The sequence below is a fragment of the Ruditapes philippinarum genome, unplaced genomic scaffold, assembly GCF_026571515.1.
Source record: "Ruditapes philippinarum isolate M1 unplaced genomic scaffold, ASM2657151v2 ctg11732_1_1_1_1, whole genome shotgun sequence".
NCBI classification, from domain to species: domain Eukaryota; kingdom Metazoa; phylum Mollusca; class Bivalvia; order Venerida; family Veneridae; genus Ruditapes; species Ruditapes philippinarum.
Window position 1 is genome coordinate 23,394 of NW_026864588.1, and position 23,933 is coordinate 47,326.

At 32.3% G+C, this 23,933-nt stretch overlaps 2 protein-coding genes across 2 annotated transcripts; one reads left to right on the plus strand and one right to left on the minus strand.

The window, feature by feature from the left end:
• Positions 1–83: 83 nt before the first annotated feature.
• LOC132726189 (uncharacterized) lies at positions 84–12,663 on the minus strand. Its single transcript, XM_060711460.1, has 5 exons — positions 12,512–12,663; positions 4,734–4,841; positions 1,213–1,557; positions 820–903; positions 84–238 (listed from the first exon to the last, which is right to left on the minus strand). Exons 1-5 carry the CDS (start codon positions 12,561–12,563, stop codon positions 84–86), a joined length of 744 nt encoding a protein of 247 aa, XP_060567443.1. The 5' UTR covers positions 12,564–12,663.
• Positions 12,664–19,702: 7,039 nt separating this feature from the next.
• On the plus strand, positions 19,703–21,744 carry LOC132726194 (platelet endothelial aggregation receptor 1-like). Its single transcript, XM_060711465.1, has 3 exons — positions 19,703–20,657; positions 20,855–20,895; positions 21,200–21,744. Exons 1-3 carry the CDS (start codon positions 20,047–20,049, stop codon positions 21,331–21,333), a joined length of 786 nt encoding a protein of 261 aa, XP_060567448.1. The 5' UTR covers positions 19,703–20,046; the 3' UTR covers positions 21,334–21,744.
• Positions 21,745–23,933: the final 2,189 nt, after the last annotated feature.

Sequence of the window (23,933 nt, forward strand, 5' to 3'; positions counted from 1 at the left end):
TAAATGAAATGTGTCAAATATCGATTTAGTAATTTGCCTTTCATTTATTTGATTTATGATATTAAAGTTACTTCTAATAATGACTACATATATAAAATAAAAGCCCTTGCCTTTTCAAGAATGAAATCAGTCTCCAACAATCTAAATGTTTCATTTGTATGAACGTATTCCATGTCAGCCAAATTCTTTCTTTTGCAAATTGAAATGTTAATAATGTTAAATAACATTTCAGATTGACCTGAAAAGAACAGAAATATCATGTTTTATCTTGTATTCATTCTGAACAATAGCAGTAGAGCAAACATACGTACGTCAAAAAGAAGGAAATAAAGCAGCGAACACAATTCCAGAACACGTTTAAACGATTTCATAATAAGAGAAAAACAGATTTCCAAATATTTAATTTTTCGAAAGAATTTAATGTCCTGTTACATTTCCTATAAATGTTAATGATTGGTCAATTTGTCATCTTCTGCCTTTTTAGCGTTTCAACACTTACAGTGAATTAATATCCGTATATAGTCAAATTACCACTTAATTTATAAAACCTACACGTTTCTTTTCTATAGACAGAAAACTTTATTCATATCTAAGGTAATATTTTAACTTAAACGATGAGTACTTGACACACACTCCAAGTCTATTCGGTAAATATTTCGTTCATTTAAAGGTGTAACAGAGTTTATTATCATGCAATACTTAGAACTATCAAAAGTATGATGTTTTTCGCTTATTCGGACAATTGTTGACTAAAATAGTTAGTTGATAGTTTTGACAGATAAACAAACAAACAAGTTTACAAAAATAATATCCACGAACCTTCTACACTCACTGCAATATCTGGAACATGACCATGTGGCACAAATTCAGTGACAGGAAAAGTTCTGGTAGATTCTTCAAATTCTAAAAATAATCATGAAACAAAGACAGCGTTTGATTTTTGGATATATTTATCTGCATTTTAAAGTATCTATAATGATAAACATAGCAGCGCAAATGTACCATTGATTGAATTTAACAAAAGTGATATATGAACATAAAAAATATTTGATTCCAGATTAGACAAGGAAAATAATTAGATGAAAATCGCAGAACCGAATTAACTGAAGATGTTCATTAGACATATTGGAAAGTATGATTCATATTGCTCATGCAAAAAACCAGTTTAAGTAGAACTTAAATTTGTTCAAGTATACAAGAATTGTTATATACCCATGGGACACGAAGATCCGATCTTATAAATGCTGTAGTTTCCTGGAATCCATTCTTCCTTATCAAGTGCAGTGTCATTTCGGAATTTCACGCAAAAATATAAAAACGTCCAATTTTCTATACGATGTGGCGGTTTGAAATAGTCATCGTTTACATACGAGGAATAAGGCTCCCAATTCCTATCTAAATCTGTAGGAACAATTTCTGAATTTTCACTAAATTCTACCATCTTGACCTTTAAAATGCTTTTCGACCATCCTCGAGACTGTGATTCTGGACAGCCATATTTACACATTGGTATTGCGTATGGCCCTGGTGGCCACACGCTCTCTTTCTCTTGTCTTTCTGTAAACAAAATAAAAGAATGTATATACATATTGAAATTTGAAGAACTTTTCAAAATGAATTTATCAATAAAGCAAATCTCTGGTTGCTTCTAGTCACAGTCAACTGAATCAGAGAAAAGGTCAAATATATATGTAGCATTTTTTCTACCTATGATTGTCTTTCAACATTTTAAAATGGGAATTACATAACCAATATATTTTTTTAAAACTTCAACACATTAAACAAAGTAATGTTTTATGTGAAATGTAAATTAACTCAATTATTTAAAGTTATTCAAAGGAAGCAATGTTGTCTTCAGTAGAATTAGTTGAAAAATTAACTAGTGTGCGTAACTTTTTATTTGTATCTTTTATAAAGAGATCAATGAATCAATCAATAAATCAATCAATCAATTTGATCATTTTGTGTTGACGATAGTTTAATGTTGCCATAATTATGAATTGAGGGCAAATTTTCTCGAAACTTTTTCTTTTGTTCTTATTTTTTAAAGCTTTTATTATACGATGCCGAAAGAAAACGCACTTTTTTCAATGTAAATAAAAAATAAGACGTGTTACAAATAAATTTACATTCACCGCTTTTTTCTTTAAGTGATAAGCAGCTGCATGCATTTAAGTTGTCATTTTAACTTTATTAAACGTGTGTTTGCTCTGAAAAAAATCGCTCGCTTTTGAGACATAATTTAATACAGACCAGGAATTTTGAGTGGAACCATAGCGTGACATAGTATAGTATTTTAAGTGGTGAATCGAGTGCAGAAAATATTACCTGTTTTTCTCACTAAAAGTGTTCTTTGAAAGACACTTAAAAGTATTTATTCGTTTATAATAATCATGTAAATTTATCCGCTTGATGATAATCATGTAAATTCCGTCAGTAATTTTAGTACTTCGATTTCATATGTGACGTCAAAGCGCGCACTGACTAGCCTATGTCTCGCGTGAATTATTGTCTACGACAAAGACTGCGACGTTGCAGAAAAACAACGTCAAAACGGTCGTACGACGTTGTCACAGACGTACGACACCGACAATAAAATGTCGTAGACTACGACGCGTTGATATAACGATCCCTGCATTTTCCGGGCTCTGACAATTTAACAAAACTAGTCTAATTTATACTGTCAAATTTCGAGATATTTATAAGAAATAGCTGTACAATATTTTATGACTGAGATTGCAACATGATATACATACTACGAGCAGGAATTTTTCAAATTTTCAAATTGTCAAATTGTCTTTGAATTTGCATAGAGGACTAAAGCAGATCAACGGTATACCAATATCCGATGAAAAGGATCACATGATCCTGGAGGAGAAAGGGTTCAGTTTATTTATTTGTCGATTTTGATGTTATTGTCGGTTTTGTAATAAGGGTTTTTGTGCGTAAATGAGTACTAGCAATGTGCATAATTCCCATCGGATAATTTGAAGGGTATTGAAGAAAGAATATTAAATACAACCTATTGAAAATGCTGTGACATAGAAAAGAATTAAATGTACGTGAAAATTCATCATAAAAAAACGCCAAACTAGTTTTATAATAAAAGTTTGTACCTTTCATTCTGACTTAATTTTCGTGACGTTAATAAATGGAAACATTTCAGCTGCTATACAATTATATTGTCGACGTGTTGATTTACCCTATACATTGTATAAACTGATAACACATTTGTCTGTTAAGCTGTTCAGATAGCATTTATTGAAAGCAAGTATTTCCATCAAACCAAGCCTGTAACATTTTCAATTTTGCCGTTTGGACGTTCTTTTGGGGATTGTTTTCCGCTCTATTTAATCTCTAAGGAGATGTTCATAGAGAATATGTGAAGCTAGATAGCCTGTTTATTAGTGTTCGATAGGTTTGTATGATACGGGAGAGGCATCATAACAGGAAACGATATGTCATTTTTTGTGATCTTATAACTTTAATGAAATGCCAGAGTTGATATTACTTCTGATATCAGTCATCTTTCGCTAGAAAATGTTAATAGATAATGTATGAAGGTCCTAAAATAGCAGAAAGGACACACATGCTATTTTTTGACGATTTCACAATTCTTTGTCCTTCGACAGAAAATATAATCTACATAATCGGTTCTGTTTATTAATAATAAGATTTATTAAGTTGTAAACTTTTAAATGTTTTATTAGCCTCCATATATTTCAAAGTCATTTCACATGACTGACAGATGTAACAAGGGATTTCTAATGTAGGGTGTCATTTTATAATTTGCTCATAACCCGTTAAAGTTAAATATGTTACTGAAAAGTCAAAATTATCATTTCAAAAATATTCTGAAAAAAACAACTACAACGACTTTTTTTATAGAATTTAGAATAAATAATGTAATTCAAAAATATATATAAAAATGAAAACCATTTGATTTTTTGTCTGAGTCAAATACGGTTGTTACATCGGTCACAATAAAAGAAGCTTGATCGATGAATATATGATGTATTATATAGCTGAAAAAATAACAGAAGAGTAGCAACTTTATATCTAGAAACCTTCAAACTGTATAACATGCCAAAACAAAACACCAGAGAATACCCTGTCAATAATGTATTATGATAAATTGAAAATGGATATTTTAAAATATTTTTCTGTGTTACGTATGGTACCATATATTTACTGAATTCTCTAAATACTATTACTCACAAGAAGGATGATTAAAACAATTATCATCGACATAAAACGTATAATATTTCCCTCAGTACACGTATAATATTTCCCTCAGTACATATGGCAAATGACATTAAAAATGCACCTAACTCTCGTCAATATTAATGAAATAGAGGATATTGAATGAGTGTTAGTTCAATACTGAATTTATTGCACGAGTTGAATAAATATATTACGCGAGCCTCTGGTGAGCATAATATTATTTTATTCAACGGGTGCAATGAATTCAGTAATGAACTTACACGAATTTAATATTCTTTTTATCACACACCCAAAATAAAGACATTTTAAAGTGAAAAAATAGTCATTTTTCACTGACGCGCCTATAGTATAATGCTATCATTTAACGCGTCGTTACACTATGTTTGTATAACGCTAATGACGTCACGCTAAGACATTAAACGAAAGTCTTAACTGTAAAAGTGTTCGAAAATCAGAAACAAGACAAATGCATGCGGGGATAACGTTTTCATTTTAGTGATTTTACTTACCGTAACTCATATTAAGCTTTTCACAATTCACTCGATTCGCACCATTTTCAGAACATTTTGAGTATGGAAACTCAGTTGGATTATATACAACCTTAGGTTGAAGAGACACTGAAATATATAAAATGTAGAATAAGCATTAGACATGTTTACTGATGATAAAACTGTGGGTATATAATTCTTGAGAAATGGGAGTATCCTCGACATCAACTAAAACATGAACACTATGACTGATATACTTTTACCGAACATTTTATTAGTTCGTGCGTTTTAACTTTAATGAAAACAAAATTAGTTCACATACAAAATAGTTGTTGGAATTTATCATATAAATCCTTGCATATCTCTCGATTAAGATATCGCAAATTCTTCTTAGCATTGGTCTTTTCCCAGCGCTTTGAACAGTAACAACATTGGGAAAATTACTTCTTTCGAGATAAGTAGGCATGGAAAGAAAAGATCAGTACAGTATTTGCTATGCGTTTTTTTATAATATTGAATTGAACAAAAACTGCACTTTTCATTCTGACTAAAGAAATTGTGTATATAACGCTCAATATATTCTGACATTAGAAATGTTTTGTAAGAAGGTGTAATATACTTGTTTAAAATCTACTTAATCTACCGTATAAAAATTGTCCTTTGATCACTGTTTTACCGTGAATCTGTTGTTAACTAAACAATATGTCTTAATATTTGTCTGTAAAGTGCAAAATTTGTGGATTTTGTCAGAGCATAATGTTAGATTTTGTGTATGATATGCATGATATTATGAGTATCCAGTTATTGTTTTCATTATCAAACTTAATCACAATTTGAAAAAAAAAACATCAATTTCATTTTATAGTGTATGTTATGCTTTAAAATTTACGCGGCATCATAAATTCGCTAAGCAGACGATTCGCGAATAATAGCGAAAACTAAAACATCGCGAAAAATACCGGATTTACAGTTTACAAAAATGCTTTAATACTAAATATCCACTTGTCAAAATCAACACAAAGGAATGAATGAAAACGGGTCATAGGAAAGCAATATGTTAAAGATTGTTATTTATAAACCATCCGCAAATATAAAGGGGTTAAACATAACACCTGTTGTTTTTTTTGTTTTTTTTTTTTTTTTTTGGGGGGGGGGGGGTGAGTACGTCATGTTTTAATCAATGAAATAAGCTAACAAATGAAAAGGTTATGGTAGCAGAGTGTGAAACAAAACCTTTATAGAAAATTGAATAAAGTTGTCTTGTCACTTGAGATATTAGTCCACACAAGATATATTTTCACGATCACCGTCCTTTCAGAAATTTCCAGCAACGGGAGAGGCAAGTTAAATTTTCTGTTGCATAAAAAACAATCAGGTTAAAGTAATAGCTATAGTGCATTTAAGTTGCATTTTTTTGGTTTTGGTTGAATTAAATTTATCTAGAGTACAAATCGTGCACTAAACGGTTTGTAAGAAAATTTGTTAAGCAAAATGGCACTGCACGTAGGTCTCCATGTGGTTTGTCTGGTCAATGATAAAATCGATCGAGATATCTACATTAATTACATAAGAGAATGCATAAAAATAGGGAAGACATTTTCAATAAGTATATACAACACCTGGATTGATGCGAAAAGCTGAAAATTTCAGTTTTTTATCAATTACAAATCGAAGCAAGGGACAAAATTCTTGTCAGCTTTGTTGGGATTTAATACATGACTGAATTTGCAGTGATACAATGAATGAAAACAATCGCTGTTTAAGTTAAGATTAGTTTTGTAACACCTAAGCATTTTAAGAGTGAAGAAACTCTTATTTCATTTATTCAATATTTTTATTGTTTAACCTTAAATTTGAGAGTGTTTCATGTGGATTGGGAAAATAATTTACAATTTTTAATTGGGAATTCGGCCCAATATCGACTATAAAACAATTCAAATAAACAAAATCCCTTTAAGGGATTACGTTTCACAATAGTAAACGGTGAAGGTAGGAAGTGTGAAGTAGTGAAGGTAACTTACATTAAATGTAAATTGAAGTTTACAAGTAGTTTAAATATCTATTACAGTTAAAATAAAATCCAATGTATGGTAACTTGATATTTTACGATTTCATTTTCAAGAGAAGATCAGACGCTCCACAAGGCACCCATACCACCACCAGCTGACATGAGGGAACAGTGGTTGGACCAAAACTTCCAACTGGCAAACAAACAAGGTAATGTACAACGTATTCTAAGTGTCAAATCAATGTTAGGGGAGTTTGTTCCCCAAAATAACAAAGAAAATATAAAACAGAGGCAATATTTAGACATTAGTGTCTATTTGTCAGAAAAGCGCCATTCCACAAGCCGAAAATTGACGAAACTTGTTATAAACGGAGCTTGTCAATTGGCCACATCAAATACCAAGAAAATAAAAATGGTCTGATTCATTTTTAGTATTTGCAAGCAAACATCTAAGCGCTAACCCCACAGAAACACGGGCAATTCTGAAGTATGGGTCAATTATTAGGACAGCAGCTAAGCGTCATTTAGGTTCAGTGTGGCAGAGTTATGACTTTCAATTCGGTCTAAGCTAGGGTCAAACTCGAACATGTCAGTTGGGGTTATAGATGAAGAACTATGGATATTGTGTATGTGTCCAAGTACAAAAGCTATATTTACGGGGGACAAAAAATGCTATGATTTCAATTGCAGCTTTTTGCACAAGATTTGTTTGCACTTATTGTCATGTCTGTTTAAATTGTAGTGGAAATCACACAGTTAGACCATGCAGGAGGCAGACAAACCAAAACATGGGGATACAGATACCAATGCAAAAAAAAATGCGACATTTATGCCACAACAGCATGTGCAACGCTGGCCAAGGAGGCAATCATTTAGGCCCGCGTCACCTCTTAAACACAAAGATATCAAATGCAATTGTGATGCTAAAACTTTAACATGTTTACATCTAGGTACCTCACCAGTAAAAATCCAAATACTAGAAAAATACTTGCAGCATTATGAGAATTGTATAGATGCCAATATTGTAGCTTATGGATTTAAGAATGGTTTCAAAATTGAATACAATAGACAAAGAAATGCATTTAAAAGTCAAAATCTTTAATCTGCTTATGAACATAAAGCACAACTGCAGGAAAAAGTAAATAGTGGGTAGGATTGCTGGGCAATTTGATAAACCTCCATTTGATAATCTAAGTATCTCTCCAGTAGTAATTTTGCCGAAGTCTGATGGGGATTGAAAATGATCATTCTAAGGTTTAGAAACTGATACGTCCAAATTAATGGTCCGAATCCCAAATCATAAATTTCAAGAACTGTCCAAATTAATATCAACTATAGTTAAAAGAAAGAAAATATCGTGACGGGAATTACACAGATTAGTGGGAAAATTGTTCTTTTAGTTTTCAGTTAGGCCCATGCGAGCATTTTTTTCGACGGTTCTATGATGCAATGATTCCTTTAAGGAAACCTTACTATAAGCTTAGAATGTCACGAGAAATAAAAGAGGATCTAAAGGTTTGGCAGGCATTTTTAGAGAATTTAATGGGGTAACATACATACCAGAAAACAAATGGTTTAGAAGTGATGAACTGCAGCTATTTACAGATGATGCAGGGTCAGACTTGCTAGGGGCAGCTTGTTTTTTGGAGGGGGAATGGTGTTTCCTTGCATGGCCAAGGTTATGGAAAGGTCATTCAGTTATGAGAGATATTATATTTCTGGAAATGATACCAGTAGTATAAGCCATTCATATCAGGGAAACAAGTTATAATGGATATTGACAATGAGGCTTTGGTAAGAGTTCTCAATTGTCAAACCTCCAGGTCAAAAAGGTTAATGCAACTCGTCAGGTACTTTGTGTTTAGTGTCTTGAAGAAATTTGAAGAAAGTACTTTCTTCAAAGCACTTAACATTTTTTCGAAACACAACAATATAGGTGATGCTATTTTTCGACTATAATGGGGCCGTTACCGTCAAGTTGCACCTAGGGCTACCAAGGAATCAGTAGAAATACAACGTCAATTCCACTTAATGATCACCAGATTGAGGCTAGAAGATTGTCAAAGGAATCTTTAGCGCCAATACAATTAAAGCATACAAAACAGGGCTGAATATTTTTCACAAATTTAGAAGTTTCCAATGTAAAATGTAGGGTATGGCAGATAACACAACATAAGGTGTTAGAAGGATTGCTAAGAACAGCAAAAGCAAAAAGAGTGCGCCTCCCAGTAACAAATAAAAACTCCTATATAGCAGTCTGACTACACTTTCAGCAGTTTGTCACAATCAGTATGAGGCCATTTTGTTCTCTTTGGCATATACTCTTGCATTCTTTTGGGTTCTTTAGGGTAGGAGAGATAACAGTAACAAAAAGGGGATAAACAGATCAGTAGGATTCTTAGCATTCAATATGTCCAATAAGTTGATAATGGAAATACAAAAATATGTTCATTAAGATACTCTAAAATCGACCAGCTTGGTATTGGGACGGATATTAACGTTTCAAAGTATAGTCGTATTCCATTTGTCAAGTTACTGCTTTGGCTAGATATAAAGCTGTAAGACCAAAGTTTGTATGGCCTGTGATGTCGCATATAGACGGTACCCCCAATGACTCGTTTCCGTTTTTCGTTAGTTTTGGAAAAGGCACTTTGTTAACTTGACCCACAGTTGGTTCATTATAAGTGTCACAGTCTCCGACAAGGCGCAGCGTCGGCTGCTAGTAAATCAGGTTGGTCAGTTGAACAAATGAAAAGGGCAGGGAGGTGGTTTTCATGTGCATATAAATCTTGTGTCACATTTAAGGTTCCATGATAACCGTCATATGAACACATCTGCGGATGTTTCAAAATTCAAAATTGTACCAATTCATGTTAAATGCTGAATTCTGCTTAAGCCGGTGCTAGGGGGCGTGGACGGTAGTTTGCACTTGACAGTACCGTCCATGAACAGGCTCAATCAAACCGAGTCTGCAACATTTTCAAGTTTGCCGTGTTGGGCTTTCTTTAGGGATTCTTATTTTCTCTATTTTATATACAACTAGTGTACGTTAGGGGTCGTCTATTAGAATGGTGCTAAATGAATAATAACTCAGTTTCAATATCGAATCAAATGTTTCACAATTAAAATAATTTGATTTTCTTTTTTGGCCAGGTAGGCCAAACGGTGTTAACAATAAAATTTTAAGTAACTGTATATTTCTTATTGAAAGAATAAACACATTATGTTCTTAAGATATTTTGCGACAGTTCTTTTGACCGTGACGCATCTTTTAGTATTGTTTCAATTTCTTATATGATATCAATGCTACAAGTAGCTGTTATTATAAATGTCAGTTTATTTATTGGTTAAGTACAGACAGACGACTATAACATGAAGGGCTTAAGTTAAGCAGTCCTTAGGTTTTACAGGCATACCATGCGTGTGGGTGTAAGGATCATCAATTATTTAATTGGCTTTCCTGTGGGCAAGAAGAAGACCGGAGGGAAGTAGCTTAATGCTTCCAGCCCAGCTATGGTGGCAATGATAATGTGTCTGACCCTACGAAGGACTGAGGAGAGACTTACGCTTCTGTTAAAGGTGGAACAGAAACCTCAGTTCCCATTACTCCATATATGGTGTAATGATATAATGCACACCCCAATTAAGGATTTGATAACGGTGGTTAATAGTTAATTGTACTTTATTGGTGATAATATGTCAGAAACAGAGATTGTATGGTCTGAAATATCATCTCGGGAATGGGAGCAGGAACAAAAAGTATTACGTGCAGCAATCAAATGGCTCAATGCCTATTTAGTGAATAAAGTTAAAGAATTGGGCGGTTTTATCTAAATTTAACCGAATTTAATCAAGACAATCATACCAGGATGAACTAAATTTGTCAGATCAAGGAAATTACCATTTCAACTTTGGGTTACAGTTTCTCCTTAATGGTCAAAAACCATGGTTTACAATGTAAATTAACGCTAAAAATAATATGAGGGTTTTGTGAGATTGTTAAGTTTGCGGATATTTTGGCATGCAACTATGTACTAGGCCCGTTTTTAACATGCTTCTGATAAATAAATTGTATGTTTTATTTATCAAAATAATTACAACAATGGCTTAATAGCACAATTAGTATTTAAAAGTCAGCAAAATTAAATATGTTGATGTTAGATACAACTTTGAGATATATATACGAGGGGTTATCCAAAAATTCGTGGACTTTTTAAATATCTCTTGAACGTCAACGTGTATTGTAATGAAAATTTATCAGCATACATTGTAGAATATTATCAACACATTTTGAAAGGAACAGTTAATTGTGTCAATAAATAATGATTTTATATTGCTTTTAAATAAGCACATACACGGCACCCGGCGCACGGTAGAAAAGCGCAGTAAGTCATCGTATATTTCTTGCTAAAAAACTAAAAAAATAACGTAGAAAACCCGCTGAACATCGCATGTTTCATCTATGATGTCATTTAAGTAATTCTTTAAAATTATGGACGTCATTTACCTTTATTTTTGTTGATATCGCTAGAAACGCCAGACGCCTTTATTGTTTACAACGGGAAAATGACGGACACGCGATAATTAGAAAATCGCATGATCATAAACAATCATAAATTTTTATTGCAATTTTGAAATGACACCTACAGAAACATTTGATAAAAATCAGCAGACGAACAGAGAAAAGAATATTTCACGATCATTAGTGTTAAAGTGGCATAAAAAAGTTAGTAATGGACATTACTTTGAGAAGCAGTAACAGTCATTGACTGCGTAACGTTGAAGCACAAATTGTACGTTAATATTATGACGTTGACGTCAATAATTTTTTGGAGTGCGCCGCTGTCGCCGACATGTGTTTATGTAAAATTAAATATTGTTGTAATGTAAGAAGCTATTCACATGAATTGTTCTGTGTTTATTTGTTATTAATTCTTCTAAGCAGTGTAAGAATTTCAAATTAATATCTCAAATAAATTTTACGCAACAAAGAAAGTCCACGAATTTTTGGATAACCCCTCGTATATATGTGTGTGTGGGTATGTATGTGTATGTACATGTATATATAGACTAAGTAGTATTTTGCTACACAATATTTTGCTAGATGCAGTGTTCAATTTGCTTTTGTATTTGCAAAGTTTCCTCATACATTTTTTTTACAATATAATATATTAAATTGGCGGTAGATACAGTGTCAAATTAGTTATAAATAAGGGGGAACCAAGTTCCCCTGTCTCCGTTTTTTTTTGCTTGATTTGGCTGGCTAAAATAGGCGCAATTTGCTAGTTTGCGGCGCCTAGTGCCATTTAATTTTAACTACAATAAGGATATTTCATTCGAAAGTCAGTTGGTTTAGTGATAGTCGATAGTTGCTGGAGTTGTTATAGCATTTGATTAGCAGATATAATGTTCATGCCAAGTTTCCACCAGACCGAGGATAATGGGTAAAACGAAAATACATAATCAGAATCTATTGAAGTGTATGATTATTGCAAATACATGTTATAAATAGTTTGTGCGTTGTCTCTTAAAATAGCTCAATGAAACATTATGGTAAACAATAAGAAGTTTGAAAAAAGAATGCAGGTAATCTCCATGTAAGACAGGTGTCAGTCAAGGAAGAATGTGGACATAAAATATAAATCAAATCAAGTATAGTTGCGGAAATGTTAGTTAAGGGAAACGGGTTCCGCGTCCGTCCTTTTATGTCATTTGCCTACCAAAAAAAGTTACAAATTATAACATGCTTAACCTAAACTATCCTATCTAATAAACATAATAAACGACTTACCTTTATTCAAATAGCTGACAAAAGTAAAAATTAAAAACCAGTTCAAAGCCATGATGGCTTGATATAAATCTTAAATTTTACACTCAATCCGGCATCTTACGTTAAACAGAAGTATTCATCAAAAGTCGAATGAATCTGCGAAGTAATTTGTTGCGCAGCGCCATCTAATCCAAGTGAGAGTTTAATATGACCCGTAATAACAAAATGTAAATGTCATTTCTTTTGGAATTAGGCATTTCCTAGCAATTTTATATTCATTAATATAAACTAAATGATCTTCCCATATTGAATAATCAAATATATGTAAATGAAAACAATTGGGTGCGTTTTATAATGTCATTTCTTGATGATATTTCAATTTCCTGTCTACAACAAGGGATGGCACGTTTATGTGTTTAAATGAGTGCGGTCGTTTCTCGCAATTTGCAATTAATTTTATTATCAAATAAATGTTATTTATATATTGATGATATTTTATTTTCCTAAATATGCAGCTGTGTATCTATGTAACAATTTGGTAATGGTGGTGCAAAAATATAAACCAGATTAATTAGAGTCATGATAACACTGTTTGTTTTGTTTCATTGCGTCGCCACATATAACAATACTAATCTCTCAAATATATAATTCAATTTCCATTTATAATATTCACTAAATGAGATCATAACTGACTGATTTAAAAAAAGCAAGCATATTTTTTTCTGTTTTTTTTTCCTTTTCACATAAATTTAGGTTGTTTTTTATTCTCATAACATAAGATAATAACCACAGTGAATAACGTATGATATGATTCTGTGTGTGCGTGCGTGTGTGTGTTCGTGCGTGCGTGCGTGTATGTGACATAATTTTGAATAGCTTCATTGTTTAATTCAGGAAGTATTCTTGACCAAATTTCTAATCAAGCACCCCTTAAAATGAACTATTCCGAAAAATTTGAAAACATATTTTCTTTCAAAATGATAAACATGTTATTTCTACTCAAACCAACATATCAAAACAAGGTTATGTCATTAAAATTAGGCATGGTGTAACAAAAGTACAACAGATACATTTCAATCACGTGCATCACCAGAAAATGATGTGTGTATTAGATTCACAGTATAAATTTTATCCGTTTGACGATATAATAAGAGATAACATCAAAAATTCCAACGTTTATACCAAATATATTTACATAGGAACGTTGGTGAGTCTTTGCGCGTGATTTTCAAAAATTCTATTCGCGTGTTGCAATATTCTATTATTCATTTTTTTCTTCTATAACCTTGATATCACAGCAAGTAATTGTGTTTCACGCTGATAAAGTCATACAAATATGTCTTCCGCGACTGTAATCTGTTTTCGCACCAGTAAAAGTAATTAGAATTTGATATATATTGGAAAAAGATAAATAAATATTATGTTTGTTTACAGTTTAAAAATTTTAAAAATGAAAAAATATAAAGACATTTTACGGTTTGTTACATAAATCTAAAGGTCTCCGTCAAGCGTCGGTACGAAGATTTATATCATCAAGTTGAGAGATGACCTTTGATAGTTATTTTATTTTCCAGATTTTCGATTTCACATCAATCCCAATCATTTTTTTCCCTTTTAAAAAGCAATGACCTCGCAAGGTATTTGTCAATATGTGCAATATACATGCATGTAAAATGATTTATTTTTTTTTAAGTCTGTGGCGTTTTAAAAGTGGATGCTCATATTTTATCATGTATTATAATCAAATTTCAACTCTTTATTATCAAAGAAACCCTCGTATACTAATCACTAAAACAGTTGAAGGAAACGGGATTTGTTCTAAAATGTATAAAGATAAATGATTCTTTATTAGCTAAAGTTAACATAATCAGTTGCTGGTGGTGTTATCTGCTGACTTGTAGTTAGCTCACTGTATAATCTCTCATCACGTCATTTCAAATCTTCGTAGGTCACATGAGCGTCGCTGTCATGTGTCTCTTCTGTTTGAAATATAGAGAATCCCGAATCTTCATCTTTTAAGAAACAAAATTAAATGTTTTAATACAGCATTAAAATCAATTTATGCAAACTTCCCGTCAATTTCCCGCTACCATTCTCATCATTTCCTGTTTGTGATTTCGTATGTGCAGTTTTTGAGTTGTTTGCGCAAGCTGAGAACGAGTATCCTGATAGCCATTTAATTGTACTGTGTTAATTTTATGTTTTCATATGTATCTGAAGGAGTATCGCCAATTTGTTCGCAAAGTTTAACGATCGCACACATTTTCAGTTGTTTAACGAACGTCAAATTTCTACATTTAACGTTATGACCACTGCTGTTCAAAACTTGATGATTTAGCCATTTCATGTCTGAATGACATCAAATTTGGGAATAATGTCACTTGAATATAATAAATTGTGTTGGGGGAATAAATGGGGAAAAAAGAAAATAAATTACATTTATGAATAAAATAGAAGTTCAACTAAACTTAATAGCCTTTTTATGTGCTGAGCCGGGTGCGTGTTACCATGGTTATTTTATAACACAGGGAACACGCGTTAATTATAAGAATTCAATATTTTTATGTTTAAATTGAAAAAACATTTTTCCATCGCTGTACATATAAAAATATTCTAAATTGAATTGAATATGAAGATGCAAGACTCTAAGTCCTATTACTTTTTGAACAACCCTCTTACATTTGACACATATATTGTAGCTGTTCACTGTTACAAGTAAAGGTCAAGTTATATGCGTAACTGCAAAGGAATTACAATTTTTTCTTAACTAAAACAAGCTTTGTAGTTTATATATTTTCGTGAATAGGGAACTTTTTCCGGATATTTATTTTACAGTTATTAGTATTTCCTATGTACCCTTTTACTTCAAATTCAAATATTGAATTCTTGACAACTGGAAATAAACAGTTATAATTGTTTAAACAGTCATGTAAATTTCTTATCCTTCTTTTACTAATTAATTCTATACATACATACATGTATGGATACATTGATTAAAAATGTTATGGTACACAATTTTAACAAGAGATTTTGAATATTTATATGGCCGGGCTATTCGAATTCAACACAGTTATATAAAAAGATAGTCTTGGAATCATCGATGCGTCGCATGTATTTCTTAAAATACTGGACATATTTGAAGAATCGTGAATTTTGTATGATTTATATGGATAAGAACAATAAATATATTGTTCAAAGTTTTTTTCAGTTTTCTTCAAAACACAACTTTGTGCTGTATAATTCTTCCTTACAAAGATTTAGGACAAATTGTCTAAAACAACTGTTTGCAATATAACCGACTTCTTGTGACTATTTTGCTAGTTTATAAAGGCTGCACATTAAACTTAAAGATGAAGAATTAATAAGATCAATAAATGAAATTTTACATTTGTATTGGGAAGAATACAATGACATAACGTAAATACAACAAGAATATTGATATTGATATATTCAATATATACCTGAACATTTTAAATATCAAAATCGATTCTATAAAATATGCTGAAGACCTTCTGTAAAATGTTGTCTACATAAAGAAATTAATATCGATACAAGTCTGTGCAGGATGTACATGTTTATTTTTTAAGCTTGTGAGTTAAATCAGAACTGCTGATTTGGAAGTCAAGGCGGCTTTTATGGCGAAAAATGTACATATGATTGTTTGGAAAATTGCAAAACCTACACGAATAGTTATCTAAGGAATGCGGTACGCGTGGGTTCCGAACCCGTCTGTAGCAAACTGTTGCTTCCGTGAGCAAGAAACTTTACTTATTGCTTTGTAGTGTTTGGTTAATAATTAGAGGTTAATACATAGTTGCTGCTCGCCATTATGCGATAATGGCCCGAAGATGTGCATAATGGCCGCAGGCCCGAAGGACATTATGAACTCGAGGGTCATTGTCGCATAATTGCGAGCAGCAAACAAGTATTAACGTCTTTAATACCTATGTTCGAAATACGGCGTTTAGACATCGCCGCTAATCTTGGTTGTCACCCTTTCTAAGAAATGGACAGTTGTCAATGTAAACAAATCTGTCATACAGTACAGTTTAACACTTTAGAGAACAAGACAACACAAAATAAATATAAGAAATGTTGTTTTATTGTTGTTTTTATCAATGAATACGCTTCATATTTTTTGAGAATTGCATTTAGATATAGTGCCAGTTTTTTATGAAGTTTTGTGCCTTCAAGAACGGTTTCTGATGTCTAGGTCTAGTAAATGCGACGGTCTTGTATTTATTAATCTTTAATGTTAAGCTTTGCTGATTGTGATCGATAAATTGATTAAAATAAAATTGGGAAGTGACTTTTGTTTATTCAACGTCAGCAGCTATCTTGAAAGTCACTGAGAGTTGATTACGTCATTCTGCACGTGCACTCATTCACTCGCCCATTATGGAAAAATAATGCCGAGTAGCAAGGCGGCCAAAATTGCATAATGATCTAGATGTTGCCATTATGGCCCTGAAATACCCTAGATTGTGTTACTATATATAGTAACATAGGTATTAATATATAATAATAATCACATATATCAACACTGAAGTCAAACTAACTTGACATCTGCTGTAATGAATCTGGAAAAGAGTGATACCTCGGAAGCATTTATCACCACAAAATTACATACAAATTGCATACTCAGTTTGATTGAGTCTTAAAAATGAGAGATAATGAAAAGAATGCAGCATTTCTAATACCTCCTAGCATCGGCTTCAGCGGTTCAAGCGGTACTCAATTTTCAAGACTTAAATTGATGGAATCAATGATTACGAAGGACCAAGCAAATAACACAACACTGAAGTGAAGACCGGGTCTACAACTGCTGTGTTGAAAAATTAGAATCTGGTAAAGAGTGTTCCCTCGGAAGTATTAACCATAACAAAATAACATGAAAATTGCAGTCTCAGTGCGAGTATAAGAATCAGGAATAAGGAAGATCCTTACACAATCGGACCTTATCCTTCTTACCCTTACATCTTTGATTATAGTATCAACCTTTAAAGTAACATTATGCCCATTCAATTATAGAGGTAAAGTAGCATTAACAACTGATTTCTATATATTAGTTTCCACATATAACATTAATATTAAATGTTAACATATTAAAATTAACATATTGTAAACGTTTCTTCACATCAATTACCTATTTGGCTCATGAAAATTCTATAAATATCTTTCGGAAATTATAAGTAGAATTTAAGTGACAATTTAATATGTGTGGGACTTTTTGTAGTTTTTTGTAGTTTGTCAAAAACATTTTACAATATCAAATATTGGTAATTATCATTAATTAAAGTCAATCTTTTGAAATATATACGTGATAAACAAGCACAATTTGACAATGAAAAAAATATCAGTTTGAATAAATAATTATGGTTTATGTTTGAAAACTCTCTCTTGAACACAATGAATTTAAGTTTAATTTGAAATTGATACTTTAACGGAAGACTGAAGAATGTAAAGAATAAGGTCAAGTTTTATGAATGAATGCAAAAAGAAGTGAAGTTTTAATTTATAAAAAAAAAAACACACGCTTCGTGGTTTAAAATCGTCGGGTTTTTCTCAAATTATTTGCCCGTTCATCTTTTTATCAAGCTAAATGTATTGATACCTAGTATTCATCATTTTAACGGATTTGTCTGGACATTTATGTGCACTTCCAAGGTAAATATTCTAAATCGCCATACCTGTTTATGTAGCCGAATTATCGCCATAACACAGGCGCTTATATATGACAAGCATTGATATATTGAGCTATTATAAATTATTCTAAAAAAGTCTGATGAATAAACATGGCATTTTCCATCACGCAATACGTGTCAATAGGTATACTTTTATTTACAATATTCGAAATGTATTTGTATTAAGGATGTCTTTCATCCACATTGTGCGCATCATTTGTGAAATAATAATGATTCTAGTATTTCAAAATCACCTGTTGCTTACTGTTTATGTATTCTTACTTTTATCATTAGCAATAATATTTAAATGCAAATTTCGATTTTGTCTATCTGAAATTCATATTAATACTCTAAAATTTAGATTATATTGTAACTATATAGATAAAAAACTTTTTGAACACAAAATCATTCTGCAAAATACTTTATCCCTACCGCAGGTATTACATGCTGTAAAGTTTTAATTTTGTTTTATCTTATTTAAAGTCCATAGCTTATACAGTAATAACAAAGTCACTACCTTTTGTATAAAGTTAAAAGGAATTATAAATTTAACTTTAAAACAGGCATTTTTTTCTTTTTTTATCTATCTATAACTGTGAATTTAAACGAGCATATTTTAAAGCTATATCTATCCTTATCCTTATGAAGTTGAAAGTAATATGTATTTCAACTTTACTTTAAAAAAGTATCACATTTTTGTAAGGTTACAGCTTTACTACTATTAAAAGAAATCTATTTGAGAGATCACATTACTTAAAACGGGTGTAAACACAGTAATAGTTTTTTACCTAACTTAAAATAGTGACAATAATGAATCCCTATAGAACACACGAACGATTTATTTACAGTTGATATCCGTTGAACCATCATGGCGAGGCAAGTCCTGGTGTTCCTGTTTACAGTATTTAACATTGGTAAGATAATTGAACTATGTAAAAACAAATACTCTTACTACATGTTAGATAACAGTGCTACCAAGATACATTCAATATAAACAAAATCTAAGAATGTTAAGGATTTGAATTAATATAATATAAAGGATATACAACTATCATAACTTTTGAATATTTTTTTTATAAAATCTTTAAACATTTCAATCATTTTTAACAATTTTAAAGTCTTTTCTTAAAAAAGTTGTAACATAGAATGTTCCTGTTATTTAAAATTCATACATATTGTATGCCCAATGATTATCAAGTAGTAAATACTATTAATGCTGACGTTATAGATTAACAGTTCAGCAATGTTTCCGTGCACTCAGTAAGTGAACAAACGTAATTTTATTCAGGAGGTTCTTTTGAACGTTTTCTTTTTTCCAAAATATTATTTGTGGATATATAAACAGATTATTTATATAAATAAACTATAATAATTCAACCAATTGAATGTTATAAGTTATATATTTATGGAAATAAAAAAAACCGTTGTCAAGGAAAATAAAAGTTTCATATTTTGTATGTTACAACTCAACCAGAAAAATAATTTTGTAGGATTATCGGTGCAGGCGTGCTCAGAGTGCGAATGCTGTAAAAATGGGCAGCTGTCTTGTGATTCAAATAAAATTTGTATAAGTGGATGTAAAGCTGGTTATTATGGCGAGAAATGCACAGAAAAGTGTCTTGAAAATTGTAGAAACTGTGTTAATGGTAATGAATGTACGGAGTGTCAACCTGGTTATTATACAAATAAATGTAATTTACTGTGTGGGAAAGGTTGTGTTAACAATACATGCTTAGTTTCATCAGGAGAATGTTATTGTAAATCGGCTAATTTTGTCAAAGGTAGATGTGATGTTTGTTTGGGAAATAAGTATGGTGATGAATGTAATAAAACATGTCCTAGTAACTGTGGCTCTTGTATAACAGAAACAGAATGTTCATGGTGTCAACACACGTTTACTACGGATCATTTTGTCAGTATAGATGTTCTGTTGGTTGTGTCAATGGCAGATGTAATAAAGGAAATGGACACTGTACTGGAGGATGCAAATCTAATTTTGTCGGAGATAAATGTGACATGTGCTCGTCTGGATTATACGGACCCTTTTGTGATTTGAATTGCAAAGAAAATTGTTCGGCATGTTTTTCGGAAACAAATTGTACAACATGTAAATCAGGCTTTTTTGGAGAAACATGTACAAATACCTGTCCGATTGGTTGTAAAGGAAATTGTTATTTTGCTGATGGACGCTGTCTTGAGTGTAAACCAGGTTTTTTCGGAGACTTTTGCAACATTGCATGCAACGATGAGAAGTACGGTGTTGATTGTTCTAAATTATGTCGTGATAAAGATGTGAATTGCCAAATGTGTATCGTAAATCAATTTGGTGACTATGTTTGTTGCACAAAAAATGTATCAGCAATGATAACGGACCGAGAAGGCTTTAGCGTGGGGACACTGATAGGCTCTATAATTGGATCATTTCTCGCTGGTGGTATTGTTACAGTGACAACTTTGTTTTCCTTCATTACATTAAGGCGAAGGTTTGTAACATACTTGATTTTTTTCGTCATATTTGTATTTAATTTTGAAGATGCCTGTTATTGTTATGCTATTATGATTTATTCATCTTCATAATAACTTAACAAGATAATAACTAAAACAAGATATAGTGTATGCTCTTTGCTTCCATTAATTCTAAATATTACCATTTTAATTATGTTTTACTATATATTTGTAGGTTAGGAAAAAATGAAGAAACAGAAAACAATTTAGTACCTGGTAAATATAATATCAGTGGTGTATTACAAATTCATTAAAACGGTCTTGTTTATCTAAATTAAAATAAAACATGTGACATGGTTTTCCACTCATTTTAAATATGAAACTTTTGTTTATTTCCATGCAATAGCATCGTTAAAGTCATTCTTACATATAGATAATTATATGTAATTATAAATTAATTTGATGCTATACCCTAATTCGGATGCTAAGAAATAACGTAAAAACGCCATTTAAAAATAAGTTGCGTGATAAGGATGACGTCATATGTCAACGAATAAGATATTCTTTATATTCCACACAGATGTCACACATGAAGTCGCCCCTCCTGTTGCATATGAAGATTTTAATTCACGTGTCGAGATATCATACAGTCAGATTACTACAAATCAGCAGATATCACCACCAGAAGCTGTTTATGTGAACACTAGATTTTAATTAACTTTGACAAGGATGTTTGTGACAAATTAATCCTTTAGTAGTTTAAATAATTTGCTTTACTATTGAATAATGTGGATGTTTTCCGCAAGTGAATTTGAAGAGAGTGTTTCTACACCATAAATAAAGATGAACACCAAATACGATTTGTATGCTGAAAGTGATATGATACAGTTCGCATGCACGTTTTTATATTGACAATTCAACTTTGAACATTTAAAGTTGGTTGCAATTAGAAAGCAGTGTTTACACTGATCGATCAAATCTGTATTTTGATATTATTTCATTTGGTTAACATTATAAGTATATGTTTTTGTTTTACAAAAAAACAATAATTACCTAAACTTAAAAAAAATAAATATAGTATTAACATAATGACACATAAAGGAATAAACGCTAGCGGTATCTTGATTCAAACGTTAATCAACATATGTAGCCTCAGGAAATACAGTGAGGCTAACACACCCAAGAGTGATAAGCTCTTTTGTAGGGTTATTATTTCAAGTTAACACGGAGTGATAGCCTCAGAGAATAAAGCTCACACAACCAACGATGATGGGTGTGTTAGAGGATTTTTATCCTAAGTCAAACAACGGCGATAGCCTGAGGGAAATTATTTAAGTTCACGTAGCCCACAGCAATTTGCCTTTTAGAGGGTTTTTATTACAATTAAACCAACGCAGATTGACTCGGGGAATAGAGAAAAGCTCAAACAACCAACGGTGATAGCCCCATTCGATGCCTGTTATCGCAATAAACCGTACGGAATAAAGTAAATCTTACACAAAGCATGATGATAGGCCTTCCACAGGATTCTTCATACAATGAAATCAACCGTGAAAATACATTGGGAATACCGAAAACATCACACAACTAACGGTTATAGGATAGAAGAGCGTTTATATCTTAATGACACCCTAAGTGATATAATAGCTTCAGGGAATAACATAAACTCACACAACCAACAGTGTTAGGCATTTTACATACTTTTTATCGTAATAAAATCCACGATGATAACCTCAGGGAAGAGAGTCATGCTTATACAGCCCACGGTGAACGGCATTTTAGATGATTGATATTGCAATTATACCCACGGCGATAGCCTGAGATGAAAGGAAAGCCTTCATAACTCACGGCGATAGGCTTTTTAAAGTTTCCTTATCTTAATGAAACTCACAGTGATATCCTCTTGTTATGTTTGTTTGTTTTTTGGTTTGTTTGATCTGGTTTTACGTCACACCGACACAGTATATGTCATATTGCGACGTTCCAGCCGTAATGGTGGAAGAAGACCTCGGGTGTCCCTCAGTGTAAAATTTTCGGCAAAAACGGGCTCCTGAATAGAACCATCGACTTTCCGCAAGCTAGCTGGATAGCGTGATAACATCCAAATAATCCAAAGTCTCTGTCGGGCTTTTAAAAACTCATGGAATACACTAAATTCCCACACAACCCAGTTAGCCTTACACTAGGTTCTTATCGCAATGAAATCCTAGATGAGAGCATCAGGGAACGCAGTTAAACTCATTCAAACCTACAGTCATAGGCCTTAAAGAGGGTTCGAATCCAATGAAACTACGGATATTGCCTCGTGGAATACAGTAATGCTCATACAACCTACTGTGATACGCCTTCAAAAAAGTTCCAATCGCAATTAAATACACAGTGATAGCCTCTTGGTGTTAAGTAAGGCTAAAAAAACTCACGGTCATAGCCATTTCTAGGGATTATTTCGCAATAAGATCCACGGTTATAGCCTCAGGGAATACAGCAAAGTTCACACTACTCACAGCTGTTTAGAGGCTTCTTATTTTAACTTTACCTATCGTTGAAGCTTCCGGGATTACAATAAATCTCACACAACCCACGGTGTTAGACCTTTTTACAGGGTTTCTATCTCAAGTTCACCTAATGTGACAGACCCGGAGAAAACAGTAAAGCGCACAAAATCCACGATGGTGAGCCTTTTAGAGGGTTCTTAACTCAAGTTCACCTACGTTGATAGCATCAGACATTACTTTAAAGCTCACACGACCAACGATGGTAAAGATTTTATAGGGTTATTTTTTCAAGCTCATCCACGGAGCCTAATCGAATCAGTTACTAGTACTTCACACAAACCACGATGATAGATCGTCTAGTTAGTCAAATTAGATAGTCTCAGGAAATACAGTAAAGGTCTCACAACTCATATAGATTTGCCTTAAGAGTTTTTTATCAGTTCCTTACGGCATGTACGGTAATGGCCTGAGGGAAAAAGACATTCCACACAACCCCGGTGAAAGGCCTTTATGAGAGTTCATTTCTCAAATTCATCCACGATGATAGCATCGGGGAACACAGTAAAGCTTACACAACACACAGTGATAGGCTTCATTGGTAATTCTTATGTCAAGTTCACCCACGGTGATAACTGAAGGAAATACAGTAAAACTCACACAATTCACAGTGTTACTGCTTTATGAGGCTACTTCTTTAGGTTTACCTATATGCTGATAGGGATTTTTATAGGGTTATTTTTTCAAATTCACCCTCGGTTATAGCTACAGGAAACACAGTACAACTTACACATACCACGATTACAGGTTTTACTGGTAATT